Source organism: Lepisma saccharinum, chromosome 13, assembly GCF_977018435.1.
Source record: "Lepisma saccharinum chromosome 13, izLepSacc3.1, whole genome shotgun sequence".
In the NCBI taxonomy this organism is placed as follows: domain Eukaryota; kingdom Metazoa; phylum Arthropoda; class Insecta; order Zygentoma; family Lepismatidae; genus Lepisma; species Lepisma saccharinum.
In genome coordinates this window covers 47020426-47034931 of record NC_139241.1, presented here as the reverse complement: position 1 = coordinate 47034931, position 14506 = coordinate 47020426, and the positions used below count along the sequence as shown (strand labels likewise).

General features: G+C 37.8%; 1 protein-coding gene across 2 annotated transcripts in view; it reads left to right on the top strand.

Moving 5' to 3' along the window:
- LOC145997255 (PHD finger protein 21A-like) overlaps positions 1-14120 on the top strand; it is a 121869-nt gene extending 107749 nt beyond the window's left edge. For both annotated transcript variants that reach the window (XM_083134106.1, XM_083134105.1), the window contains exons 9-10: positions 5715-5818; positions 13209-14120. In XM_083134106.1, the coding sequence (XP_082990232.1) occupies positions 5715-5818; positions 13209-13325 (221 nt within the window). In that variant the 3' untranslated portion in view covers positions 13326-14120. The remainder of the gene's footprint in view (positions 1-5714; positions 5819-13208) is intronic.
- Positions 14121-14506: the final 386 nt, after the last annotated feature.

The window sequence follows — 14506 nt, the reverse complement described above, 5'->3', positions numbered from 1 at the left end:
TGCTACACACTGAAGTGTGCCTGGATCAAATGACAAGTGATCTTCAGTCTTCCGTACTTGATTGCCGATAGAGTAGGAGCTGTAATATACCGAATGTTATTTTTACTTTTGACTGAGAAGTGTGAGAAGCAATAAAAAGGTCAAGAAATTAGAACAATTGAAACTTCTTTACTTCCCGTGCCCGCACAACGAGAGAGAACATTTTTCCTCAATAATGTTTGCATTGCTGTCAATTGTCAGCGGGTTTCTACACTTATGCATCTTGCGGTTTTTTAATGTGTGTGCAACAGTGGCGAATCCAGAAGTTTCAATTGGGTACTTCACCTCACCAAGAATCAATTCTAGCCAACACTTGCACTGTTTTGTACAAACAAAATATCATACTGTAAACAGGAACCAAAGCAACTTCCATGCTTTAGGAGATTAGAGTATTGTTTTGCCAAAATACAGTCCAGGGTTGGAATAGATGCTAATTATTATGTTGGTGTCATAATTCCTCCTATTGCCATGGTAAACCCATGGTAAACTTCCATGTAGGAAGTGAGGAACTTCCTACAGTTATTTATACTTGCTTCCAGATCTCTACTTTTTAGGAGTTTAATAATAATGTGTGTTATAAAGTTATGAGCTTGTTACGTTCCTAGTAACTTTCCTCACCCTTTACTCCTATAGCCGGGAGCATTGAGGCTCTAAGGGCCTACACTGAAACCTATCTTCAGGGTAGGTGCAGAACAAATCCAACCAACGTCGTGAAGTTTTAATGAAATGTTTATTTACTGCTTGAATACGTACAGCCAGTGGTTAGGTAATTCATAACTGGAACTTGGAGATCAATTGTTAATAGATAATTTCGAACTTACTGGAAAGGTCAAACTAGAGTGGCCCAAACCTAGGTTTTACAGAAGAGCAGCATACACCTATTCACTTCTTCCTAGACTTGGAGTTATCACCCGAGATTGCCAATTTAGGTTTTACAGAAGAGCGGCTTGCACCTATTCACTTCTTCCTAAATTGGAACTTATATCCCATTCGGCTAACCTAGGTTTTACAGAAGAGCGGCATACACCTATTCACTTCTTCCTAGATTAGACCGTTCCTATTTGGCCAGCCTAGGTTTTACAGAAGAGCGGCTTGCACCTATTCACTTCTTCCTAGACTGACACCAGAATAGACCTCCTTACGGACCAAACTCCTTTGTATTTATACCCAAAGTTCCAGCCTCGAACACCTGTCTTTAGGTAATTTCTTATTACAATACTCTAAATTACAACAGAAAGATATTTGAAAAATACATAGTTTGGCAATTAATAATTTACAAAGAAAGTTTACATATTCATTTGAGTTAACAACTATTTCTTTAACGTTGATAAAATCTTACATTTTGGAAATATACAAATTTAAATGTTCCGCCATTATTTAATTACAATTAGGTTAGTTCATCAAACATGGATAATCTTTGATTGGCAAATCTATATTTACATCATAATAAATGCCCGTTGTCTTAAGCGAGCTTACTTCATTAGATTGTTACAGAAAGGTGAATACATTAGTTCAACAACGCATTGATTGGCGCGTTCATATTTGCGTCACAACCCGAGCCATACAACATGTAGTATCATGGACATTAATAAGGACTCGAGGTAACACTATAAAGATTTTTCTTTTCACATGGAATCTCAAAGTTACAAAATAAGTAAGGTCGTAACAAGCTCAATGTACGTACAATTGACTAAGATACCTACTGTCTAGAGTTGACTGCTGTCATTCGCTCCAGCTGCAGCCCAAAGACGGGACACACAGGCTTTGCTGCCTGCCTGAGGAACCTCGCTGGTATCACTACAAGCAGATGAGGAAGCATCGATGGTTTCCTCAATCAGTGGTGCAAACCCCAGCAAAATGATACTAAACCTAGCACAGTTTGATCTTTGTTGGCACCTAGCACCCTGCTTTTCACATAATTGTAAAATCTACTATAATCTGCAAACGTGAGTCTCTGGGAGGGGGAAATCTAATTCAAAGAAATATGTTTTCAGGAAATAAACGTAAAATTAGGTCCATTTTTTTTTATTATTATTTTTTTTTTTTATTTTTTTTTTTTACCAGTGGAAATGTTTCAAATAAATGGAAGTAGGTTTACACAGCGACATGCTTTTTACAACCATGCCACGATCTATCCTCTATCTTTTCTATATCCTGCCAGATTTTGTTCGTGAGGAAAATTTATGACAGGAAATCGGTAGAAGGTTGGGGGTAAACAAAGAATTTCCTCAAACCATTTCAAGTTTTATGCGGAACCCATTTCGTCTGTTGAGCCATTGTACATAATTTTTCAAACCTTCCTCAGTTTACCATAATTTCTTCCTACACCCCCAAAAAAACACGAGTCGCCACTGGGTAAACTAAACGATCCGATGAGGGGTAAAATTATTTAGAAATGAAAACGAAAACCTATTCTCCAAGGGGTCTTGGGTTCAGTCCCAATTTGAGGCATATTGCACAGTGGTGCAGTCCTGATTAGTCTGTGCATAAAGTGTGCTAAAAAAACTCAACCTCAAAATTCATACCACAGGCAAGTTTGCATTGGTCTTCTCTCATTGACGATCAGTTGTAGTTTCCAGTGCAAACCCTCCCATTTCACTTAACTGTTGTGTCAATGGAAGAAATAGGTGACGCAATTGGTCACTTGCAGGGTTCTTTCCTACTTATCACAGCAGATGCTCAAAACAGCCAATCAGGTATTCTTGGAATCTTCCCGCGCTCTTATGCTGTTGGAGGCTGGCTGCCAGCCCTGTTTTAATGACTGAATAATTTTATAGCTAGGATTCAGTCCTAAAAACAACCTGCATTTTTGTTTCGTATACTACACCTACAGTCCCTTTAATCGCCTGAGAAGTACAGTATTCAACAATGGAAAATGTTTTATCCAGTCAGCACAGACATTGGCACTTCTCGCTGTTGCATTGCTCTTTTTGCCACTCAGATTCTCTGAAGGTTCAGGGGTCTCGAACCTTTGTGGTGGAAATTAAGGGTCGTTCTTAAAAGTTAATTTAAAAGTTACGGGAAAGGTTTAAATGGAATTTTTCAGGTCAAAAAAGGGCTTTTAGGCATTTTAAGTCCTATAGAATTTCAGTAAAAGGATTCTATACATGAAACGCAAAGATTTGTAAACAGCATACACGTAGGACGTAGCAAGAAAAATAGATATGGACCTAGAAATCCATTCCCTAGTCATGAGTCTGTTAGCTACAGGGATAATGGAAATTTAATCGAGCAAGTGTGGTGAGTGTGAATGGCTGTGTGTTATTCAGTCAAATACTGCAGTGCCGTGAAGTAGAGGGCAAGCGCCATAACAATATATGTTCATGAAACTGGAATTGTGTTACTCCAAAGCATACTGCACCATTGTATACGTCACAGGCAGGCACAGTGTTAACACTGTGACAGATCTCCTACATAACTGATGATGGGATGTACTGGGACCCCTACCATATTCACCTGATATGAGTTTGTACAATTATGATCCCTTTGCAAAAACTGAATGGGAGCATGATGTTTTCTAATATTCCATGATACGCATCAGCACCAAAAACCAGGGAACCAACACAACACCATGAAAAACAGCCCAATACTATGATTCCACCCCTGCTCACTCACAGTGGGGACAATACACTGGTAAAAACCAGAACCATTCTTGGGACATTCGCTACAGCCATCAAATCGCCATAATATGTAGTGTGATTCGTCACTCCACATAATGTTGTTACTCCATTACTCTAGGAACCACGGACGATGTTCTTTGCACTGTAATCAACATGCCGCGTTCGGGGTAGTAATCATTGGCTTATGTGCTGCAGCTCGCCCATGGAATCCCAGTGCCTAGCACCACTTCCCACTGACATTCAAAAGTATGTGGCCACAGTGTCTAATGAATGCTTGCCAGTTTGACTTAACCACATGTCGGACATTTGCCAATCCCTATGGGTCAATTTTCTTGACTTCCTAGGTTGTGGTTATGGTTTTATCACACTCACGATTCCATTTCGCCACTACATCACTGATTGTTGAACGTGGTATCTGGAACCTGTCCGAAATCTCCCATATGCTGCTGCCTAAGAAGAATTTTGTGCATAATTACCATATTCTTCTTATTATTATTATTCAACTTTCATTGTTGCGAAGGAAAATGTATAAATTTAATTTCCCATGAGAAACCTGTCATTCTAAAAAGCTTACCTCACCTCTCCACAACCATTAGCTCTAATGCCATGACTTTTCTGTACATTGAAACATTGTACAAACATACTCAGAGTGGTTACTCACAGGGAATTCCTGGAATTATACATGAATAATTGGCTCTGGGAATAATGCGTGAATTCTGCTTGAATTTATACATATTTATTATTGCACTGAGGCAAGTCTTTCACAGTTTAGCTTTTATTTTTATTGAGGAAGGAAAAAACGAAGAAAAATGTATGAAAACCAGAATTCTCTCAGTTTGTTTGCTTTGTTAGTGTCCTTTCCAGCCAGACTGAATGTTATTGCAAGATAAGATATCTTGACGTTGATTAGGTAAATTTGAAATTCTTATACAATTAACAATTTTTCGTAGATTACTATATCTCGTAACATTTGTGACTTGTATTCTAGCCTGAGTATGTGAAATGGCAAATGTAAACTCCGCAACTTAAATTAAATACATATATTGTTCAATCGAATCGAATGAGAATTTGTGGATACATTGTTAATATATTTGTGTGTGTCGGAAAAAGGGGGTGAGGTGGTAATACATCAGGTTGAAATAGAGAAAACATCATCTGCTTGTACCCTTGAATTTTTGGAAAGTTTGCATTGAATACCGGGAATTATACTTGCATTTTATCATGGTCCCAGAGTGGCCAACCTGATACTTGAAAAGTGAACTGCTGGAAAGTTTCCGTCTGGAGAGACTTTACTGTCTGCTAAATGTTAATATAACACCTCACCATGCAAGATGCAGAAAGTTATTTTTCACTCAAAGATCACAAGTTAACGCACACAAACATTGTCCTGCGGTACAAACGCAGGAGTGAACTCTTCTTGACTATAGATCTGGATGTATTCGTTTACCCTGAGTGCACTCAAAAGAAAAATCATGCAAGGGAGATAAGTATTTTTTTATGTGCATGTAGATAGTCTCCACATATATAAAAAAATTACTGCACTCAAGAAACTGAATGCAATAAAAAAGTACTTCACAGACATATAGCACCATATAACTTTAATGAATTCAAGTAGTAAACTGGATTACTGTATTATTGTATTTTTGTATTGTATTTTTTCTTTTTACAAATTTAGCATTGTAATTCTGTTGATATGGATCAACGATTATAGTATATTATGTTTAACATAATTGGGAAATGTACCCTGTGCTGAACAAATAAATACATAATTGTAATAAAATACAAAATCCTGGAACATTAAATGTGGATTCCACTGTTTACACAACACAGAGCTTCAAACAAAATATTGCCAATATTTCATAACTCTTATTCTTCATGTGAATTCGTCACAAAGAAGTTTGTGAAATGTTTGAAACACTACTTCAAGTTCTGCGCTGTGCATATTAAGATTAGATACATGGTATGTGTTTTTTTTCCTATAATAAAGGCTGCGAACACACAGTTAATTACAAAATAATGCTTTTGTCCTCTTAAGCTGTTCTCATTGAATTCCAGAAAAGGAAGAAGAGAAGAAAAGATTGTTGCAGAGAAACTCCGAGCTGACCTCCGAGAGAGACCGTTTGGAAGAGAAGGCCACGAAGCTTTCTGCATCTATATCTGTGAGTTGGAATTTTTCACCCTGTATTAGTTTGAAATCACAATCAGGTACACCTATTTATTTACATGTAGTTTTAGATTAGATTAAGTTTTCATCTAGAGTCAAGCTGATATACTTTGAACTGAAACAGGTACAGATACTCTTCTTGAACTGGTACATAGTTTAATATGATCAAAAGTAGTATTTAGTTTATCTACAAACTGCAGTATTAGGGTTACGTCTTTCATGCTTGCCTGCATGTATATACAGGGTGAGTCAGAAATGTGGCTACACATTCAAAGTAAATGTAGTGTGATACTGTACAATATAAGGGGAATGGCATATTAAACTTGAAACTTCATTGTTTCATTTCAGACAAGTGTCAAGCACCCTAGCTTACGTCATTAGCTAACATGGTGCTGAACATGCAGCAGCAAGAAACAGTTTCAGCGTGGGCAATTCTATACCAGAATGATTGTGAGACTGGTGAGATGTGATTAACGTAACACCGTAACTATGGGAAAGTGGAGAAAACAACTGTTTACATCAAATTGTTCAATTTAAGTCCTTTCTGCTGTTCACACTACTCTCACAGTCGTTCTGGTATGCAATTGCCCATGCTGCAACTGTAATTTGCTGCTGCATGTACAGCGCCATCTTGGTTAATGACATAAGCAAGGTGCTTGACACTTGTCCGGTCTGACAAAAAAGTTTACTCATTAATTGTTATTAATTTGTGCATTCTAATCGAAATACTACACCTGAGAAAATTTACTACAGTGTTGCACAAAGTGCAGACAAAATTTTATTGTGTCTGAAGATTCTGTTCTGCTGTCATTGGTTTTGTTATGTGATGTGCCGATGCAATGAAAGTTTATAAACCAATTTTTGGATACTTAAATAATTTAAATTCAATGAAATATTGGAGAACAAAAAATAATTAAAAAATGTAATGGGAATAAATAGAATTATAGTTATTATTCCTATTAATAATAGCATTATATTTTGCTGAAAATATAGGGTGTGATGATTATGCAGTGAAATATGGTAGTTGATACAGAAAACCCTCATTCTCCCACTAGACTCCTTGAAAACTAAGTGGTAGGGTGGGTAGGGATGGGGGTGGATGCTGGTGTGCGAGTTGTAATGTGAGGGTAAGGGAGAATTGAGAGTGGAGATGGGGTTTGGTTGGGAAAGTTACTGGGTGGCTTTGTTCAGGCTGATATGTAGGCCCTCTCCCATATTTTCGAACTGAGGTGTTGGTGGATGGGGGTAAGGGGTGGATGATCGCTACCCACAGGGTAGCTCCGGGAATTATGTGTGAATTCTGCTTGAATTCTCCTCCGTAGATGTGAAGAATTGCAACTTTTATTAATCTAAATCCCATTGAATTTATACAGAGTTATTAATGCTCTGAGGCACGTTTTTTACACTTCAGCTTTTATTTGTATGAAGGAAGGAACAGAAAAGAAAGCTGCATGCAAAATATAACCGGTTTCCAATGCGTTTGGTTTGTTAGTGTTCTTTGCAGAAAAAACACTGGAGAATGGGGAGGAGTGAATGTAAAGTGTGCCTGATTTTGTCGAGAAGGGAGATGTATGAGGCAGCTCAAGATATTTGTTTTGTGACTAAGGTTTGAAAATGTATGTGAAGTGCTATGATAGTGCATAGTATGGCAGGCTATAGATTAGGATTAGGGTATATATATAATTTTAATAATTTTTCAGTTGTATTCCGCATATTTGCACTTTTTCAAAGCGTAAAGAGCTTTCTTTATACAGTTAGCTATATCCAAAGTGAATTTCATTCCTTCTTCCCATATACTCCATCTGTGGCTGAGAACAATGAGTATAGTTTGTAGAGAATTGGTAATACAATATTATTTCTAATAGGACAATATAGTTAGAAAAAAATCCCAAATATGAAGTATATTTTTATTATTGACATTATTAATTAATACTAACAGCATTTATTTATGTCTTAAAGTGCAACTATAGTACATTATAATCACTGTTTTTTTGTTTGGCACCCTCTTTGCCTTGGTGAGCAGGGTTGGGTGTGTGTTTAATTGGGGGGGGGGACAACCTTTGACAGAAAAAAACAGTTTGTTTTAAAAAATAAATAGTACTCGAGTAACCTGCAATGTAAGTGTACAAACCAATTGTGACTACTGCATTCATAAAATGTTATTTTTGCCAAATATTAAAAATGCTAAGATATTCACTGTATGAAAATCACCAAAGAAGAACAAACAAGAAACTCTCAATACCATGTAAAATCCTGAATTTGCATTATTTTGGCACTTAGTGTGCATGAAACATGTTTTTCACATTGACATTTTATCTACTTATAAGCTATGTACGAGGGTAGTACCAGTAAGGCATTTGTAAGACTAGGTGTGGCTTCAGGTATGCTTCCTTACATAATATTTTTATTATTATTATTTATTATCTCAATAGAGTTACAATTAAGCCATACAACATTTCATTTAGAACAATATTAATACAAATAACGACTTGATGCCCTATGTAGTAATAAAAAATATACAAAAGCTACATCTAAGGAAAATGATATGAATTTACATGAGTATGTAGTGTGTTACATAGTAGCAATGAAATAAAGAAAGTTTGAGCGCTATACATATTTAAAAGAAACGACAGTGTACGGGGGGCAGGGTATGCACTGATAATAATACTACTGAGAGTTAGAATTTATAGGCATGTGAATGTAGAAGATGACAGAACTGCACTTTGCTGGTACTGAGTTTGACTTTCGTCGGGAGTGAATTGCAGGTTACCGCTGCTAGGTACGAGAATGACTTTTGGCCAAATCTGGTTTTGTTAGGTTTTGGGATTACTAGGTCTCTATGTAAAGACGATCTGGTGTTTCGGGTGCTGAACTCAGAGCGGAGCTTAATCCTATGATGCAATGGAGATGATTTGTTGTGTATACTATGAAATACCTTATTCAGGTAGATGTGACTGTGGGTATGTTGTAAGTCTTGCTAAATTGTTGTGAATTATTTTCCTGTGGGTGGATATGAATCGTTCTTAAGCAATTGTTTTGGATTGTTTCAAGTTTCTTCAGATGAGTTAAGCTACCACCAAAAATAAGACTAGCACCATACTTGAATATGGGACGAATAAAAGAAAGGTAGAAATGTCTACTAAGATTTCTATTGAGATATTTACGAATTTTGTGAAATATCTAAATATGGTGATAGATTTTACGGATATAGTTATTTATTTGGAGGTTACAATTTAGCTGGGGCTCAATAATGATTCCGAGATACTTCAAATGATTACTCAAAGGTACCTTCGTGTCATTGAGGGTAATAATATCTATCGTGTTAGCGGGGATTCCCTTTCCAGTGTGAAGCACCATTGCTTTCATCTTTGCAACGTTAAGCTTCAGGTTGTTGATGTTGTACCAATTTAGTACTTTGGGAAATGAGTTTTCCATTTTCTCCTTTACATCCTGGTATGGACAAGAAGGCAGTCATGTGCATACAGAGTAATCAATAAATCTGAATTTATTAGTGTGATATCGTTAATACAAGAACCAATTAACAAAACAATGCCATTTTCAAATTCAGCACTCCAAAGTCTATAAAGAACGAGTAACTGTGAATCTGTAAGAAAATGCCATTGTCATTTGGCCAAATATCAGGAGGGGTCCAGACTAGGGATGGCCAAACGGATCCGGATCCGAAAAATCCGGATCCGTTTGGATCCGGATCTGCTTGGATCCGGATCCGAGAAATCCGGATCTACTTGGATCCGGATCCGTAAATTCCGGATCCGGATCCGAAAATCCCGGATCCGGATCCGAGAAATTTGGATCCGGATCCGAAAGTTCCGGATCTGGATCCGGATCCGAAAGTTCCGGATCTGGATCCGGATCCGAGAGTTCCGGATCCACGGATCCGAAATTTCCGGATCTGGATCCGGATCCGAGAGCTCCGGATCCGCGGATCCGGATCCGGGTCTGAAAGTTTCGGATCTGGATCCGGATCCGAGTGTTCCGGATCCGCGGATCCGGATCCGGGTCTGAAAGTTTCGGATCTGGATCCGGATCCGAAAATCCGGATCCGGATCCAAGAGTTTCGTATCTCAATCCCATTATAATATTACCACACCTTAGTCCTACAAGAATTTTTTTCAAGTGTTGTTCCTAAAATACTTTGCTACGCATCGGCTAACACACTCGTGCACAAATGTCCGAAGTGATTTTGTAAATGCCATTGAAACGAATATGTATTCATTCGAATGTATTGGAAATGAAAACACACATAAATGTGAGACATTCCATTCCAGGATGAAACCTTTAACACATATAACAAGATAGAAATGTTATAGAAAAATTATACAATTGTTCTACAGTTACAGTTTTACAAATTAAAATAAAACATTATAATATATGTAGTGTTAAATAATTACAAAGTGTAAGACTAACAAGGGAGGTTATCTAAAGGTCCCCCTCCGATTTCCATGAAACTTGGCAGTATAGTGGGGCCCAAAGGAAGAATTACGTGTTTTTTTGTTTCAGCTAAAAAACGGTTTTAGGGGGCAAAACCCCCTCAAATGTCAAGATGAGGACAAATTGAAGTGAGGATCTGACCCCTGTGTCTTTCCGATTTCCATGAAACTTGGCAGGTGTATAGTGGGGCCCAATGGAAGAAATACGTGTTTTTTTGTTTCAGATAAAAAAACGGTTTTAGGGGGCAAAACCCCCTCAAATGTCAAGATGAGGAAAAATTGAAGTGAGGATCTGACCCTGTGTCCCCCTCCGATTTCCATGATACTTGGCAGGTGTGTGTATAAACGGGCCCAAATGAAGAAATAGGTGTTTTTTTTTGTTTCAGCTAAAAAACGGTTTTAGGGGGCAAAACCCCCTCAAATGTCAAGATGAGGACAAATTGAAGTGAGGATCTGACCCCTGTGTCTTTCCGATTTCCATGAAACTTGGCAGGTGTATACTGTATAGTGGGGCCCAATGGAAGAAATACGTGTTTTTTTGTTTCAGATAAAAAACGGTTTTAGGGGGCAAAACCCCCTCAAATGTCAAGATGAGGACAAATTGAAGTGAGGATCTGACCCCTGTGTCCCTCCCATTTCCATAAAACTTGGCAGGTGTATAGTGGGGCCCAATGGAAGAAATAAGTGCTTTTTTTGTTTCAGCTAAAAAACGGTTTTAGGGGGCACAACCCCCTCAAATGTCAAGATGAGGGCAAATTGAAGTGAGGATCGGACCCCTGTGTCCCCCTCCGATTTCCATGATACTTGGTAGGTGTGTGTATAAACGGGCCCAAATGAAGAAATACGTGTTTTTTTTGTTTCGGCTAAAAAACGATTTTAGGGGGCAACCCCCCTCAAATGTCAATATGAGGACAAATTTAAGTGGGCATTTGATTTGTGTGTCCCCCTCCGATTTCCATGAAACTTGGCAGGTGTATAGTGGGGCCCCCAAAGGAAGAAATACATGTTTTTTTTTTTTTTGTTTCAGCTAAAAAACGGTTTTACAGGGCGAAACCCACTGAATTGTCAAGATGAGGACAAATTGAAGTGGGGATCTGACCCCTGTGTCCCCCTCAGATTTCCATGAAACTTGGCAGAAGAAATACATGTTTTTTTGTTTCGGAAAAAAATTTGTTCTAGAGGGCAACCTCCTCTCAAATGTCAAGATGAGGACAAATTGAAGTGGGGATCTGACCCCTGAGTTCCCCTCCGATTTCCATGAAACGTGGCAGGTGTATAGAGGGGCCCGAAGGAAGAATTACGTGTTTTTTTGTTTGAGCTAAAAACTGTTTCAGGGGGCAAAATCCCCTCAAATGTCAAGATGAGGACAAATTGAAGTAAGGATCTGACCCCTGTGTTCCCCTCCGATTTTCATGAAACTTCGCAGGTGTATAGAGGGGCCCAAAGGAAGAAATACGTGTTTTTTTGTTTCGGCTAAAATACTGTTTTAGGGGGCAAAACCCGCCTCAAATGTCAAGATTAGGACAAATTGCCGTGGGAATCATCTGACCCCTGTGTCCCCCTCCGATTCCCATGAAATTTGACAGGTGTATAGAGAGGCCGTATGCCCCCTGTTTCTTCCTATGCCATATTTACGTGGTTTCGGGGACTTCAATTTCTCCTCATCTTGACATTTGAGGGGGGGGCTCTATACACCTGCCAAGTTTCATGGAAATCGGAGGGGGAGACTTAGACCTCCCTAGTAAGTAAGTGTATTAATTAATTACAAACCGCGCACGCGAGCACACACACTATATATATATATATATGTGTGTGTATGTATATTATATATATATGTATATTAGCAGGTAACAATATGTTATAAGCACATTCTTACTTTCCAAAGAAGCGCATGTGGGATGGCAAAACGGATCCGGATCCGAAAATTCCAGATCCGGATCCAAAAGTACCGGATCCGAAAGTACCTGATCCGGATCTGAAAGTACGGGATCCGAAAGTTTTGGATCCGGATCCGAAAATTCTGGATCCGGATCCGAAAGTTCTGAATCCGGATCCGAAAGTTCTGGATCCGGATCCGGATCCGAATCTGAAAATTCCGGATCCGAAAGTTCTGGATCCGGATCCGGATCTGAAAATTCCGTATCCGCGGATCCGGATCTGAAAATTCCGGATCTGAAAATTCCGGGGATCCGAAAAATTTTAGGATCCAGATCCTAAGGATCCGGAACCAACCGGATCCGGATTTCGGATCCGCCAGGATCCGGATCTGGCCACCCCTAGTCCAGACCTGGCAATGCCAGCATCGAGGGTGACACCCTCTTATGCAAGTGTCTAGGGTGGCACCCTCTCACCTCCTCCTTCCTCACCTTTTTTTTACCAGGTGTCTGAAACTAACATACCTATCTTTTTCTATGATAATTTTAAAATCTTTTCTTTTATCTGGGCATTGATTGAGTAACATAGGCAGATGTCGGGCACACATGGCACTACCCTCTGACACGACCAGTGTTTGAAAAAGCATAGTTTTTTTTTTTTATGAAACCCCATAAAATCATCTGTTATGCATAAAATGTGTACACATTTATCGTTCTTTTATCAATTTGATAAAGACCCACACAGACCATCGATAAACTCTGAAAATTTTTGCAATCGACTCCACAGCTGTCTTTTATCCATGTTTGTTTTCGCTTCATACAAAACCTTTTTTTGCACCTTAGTAACTTTTTCCACATACTGAACATTCATGTAGAGCATGATTTTCTTGTTTAATGTTTTACAAATATCCGTTTAGACAAAGTTAATGTCCAGTGTAAATTTTATATCTATTGCTTTTTGTACAAAAGTTACGTGTCTTCAAAATTTCAGTTGCATGACTTTTTGGACATCCTGTATTTCTACAGTCATATACTGATGTCATTTCTGCTTCTCTTTCAGTCACAGTCTGCCAGAAAAGAAGAATTACTAGAATCCGAAGAGAAGACAAGAAAGTCTATCCAGTGGCTAAGCGAGTTTGTCAACAAAGTGAAAAATTCTAATTTTTGCTCATCATGAAACCTCGAGCTAAAAACTGTAAAATAACTTGAAGTGTTTGTATTATAAAGAGAACTCTAGCATATTCCTTAATACACTAACATAATAATTTGTCTTGTACACTAACATAAGAGTTCAGGTTAAAATATAATGTTCAAGGAACGTACTTGATTGACAAGAATATAATAGAAGGTGTTGGTTTATTATTTTTGCATTAAGTATTCAGTACTGGTGTAGAAATAGCATTTGTTAATTATACAACTTGATACTATGTATTTTTCCCCTGTAAATGACATAATATTTCATAATTTTTACAAGAATTTTTATACTCGATACAAAAGAACCTATTACTTTAGATATCAGTATTGGTGCTGAGTTTGATAATGGGTATGCAAATTTGAGTGACAGGGTTTTTTTATGTTTGTAAACAATGATTGTTTTCTCGAATACATGCATACCTGTAGGCAGACATATCTTATGTAAAAAAAAAAAATGTAGAATGTGTTCTTCCATATTTACACAAGTTGCAGAACTTTCACCAAATTTTGTTTTACATACTTGTATTAACATAACATGGACGAGTATTTCTTGAAAAAATCATATCATGTTGGAATAGGTTCAGTTTCAAGAATTGGCATGTTGTTGAATGTGATAATTAATTGTTATTATTATTCTTATTTTCTAAATTGTATGTATATTCTTTTTTTTTATAATTTGTAAGTAGAAACATTTTATCTTATGTGCTGCAGATGAAGACTGTTGAAAAAATATTGTTGTTATTAAAAAATGGAAATGAAAGATTGGATATGATGAGGTGATTTTGTCTGTTGATTGATTTGAGTTCCTCTTGTGATACTTTTTATTATAGTTAGAATCGCAAGTAAGGCATTGGTATTTCTTTCTTTTCTCTCTCCCCTTTTCCCGTTTTCTTTTCTGGGGGGAAGGGGGTGGTGGAGAGACTTGTTTCATCCCTAGGGTTACCAGACGTCCGGTTTTTCCCGGACATGTCCTACATTCTAGCCTTATGACCGGCATCCAGGAGGAATTTGAAAAATATCATAAATGTCCTATATTTTGAGCATCACATAATATTAATGAGGAATATACGTAAGAGTAAAATTAAACAAGTTACAAGTCTATGGACTGCGCTTCCTTACTCAATAGTGAAATTTATTTTGATTCAGTCATTGCCCAAAAAGAAA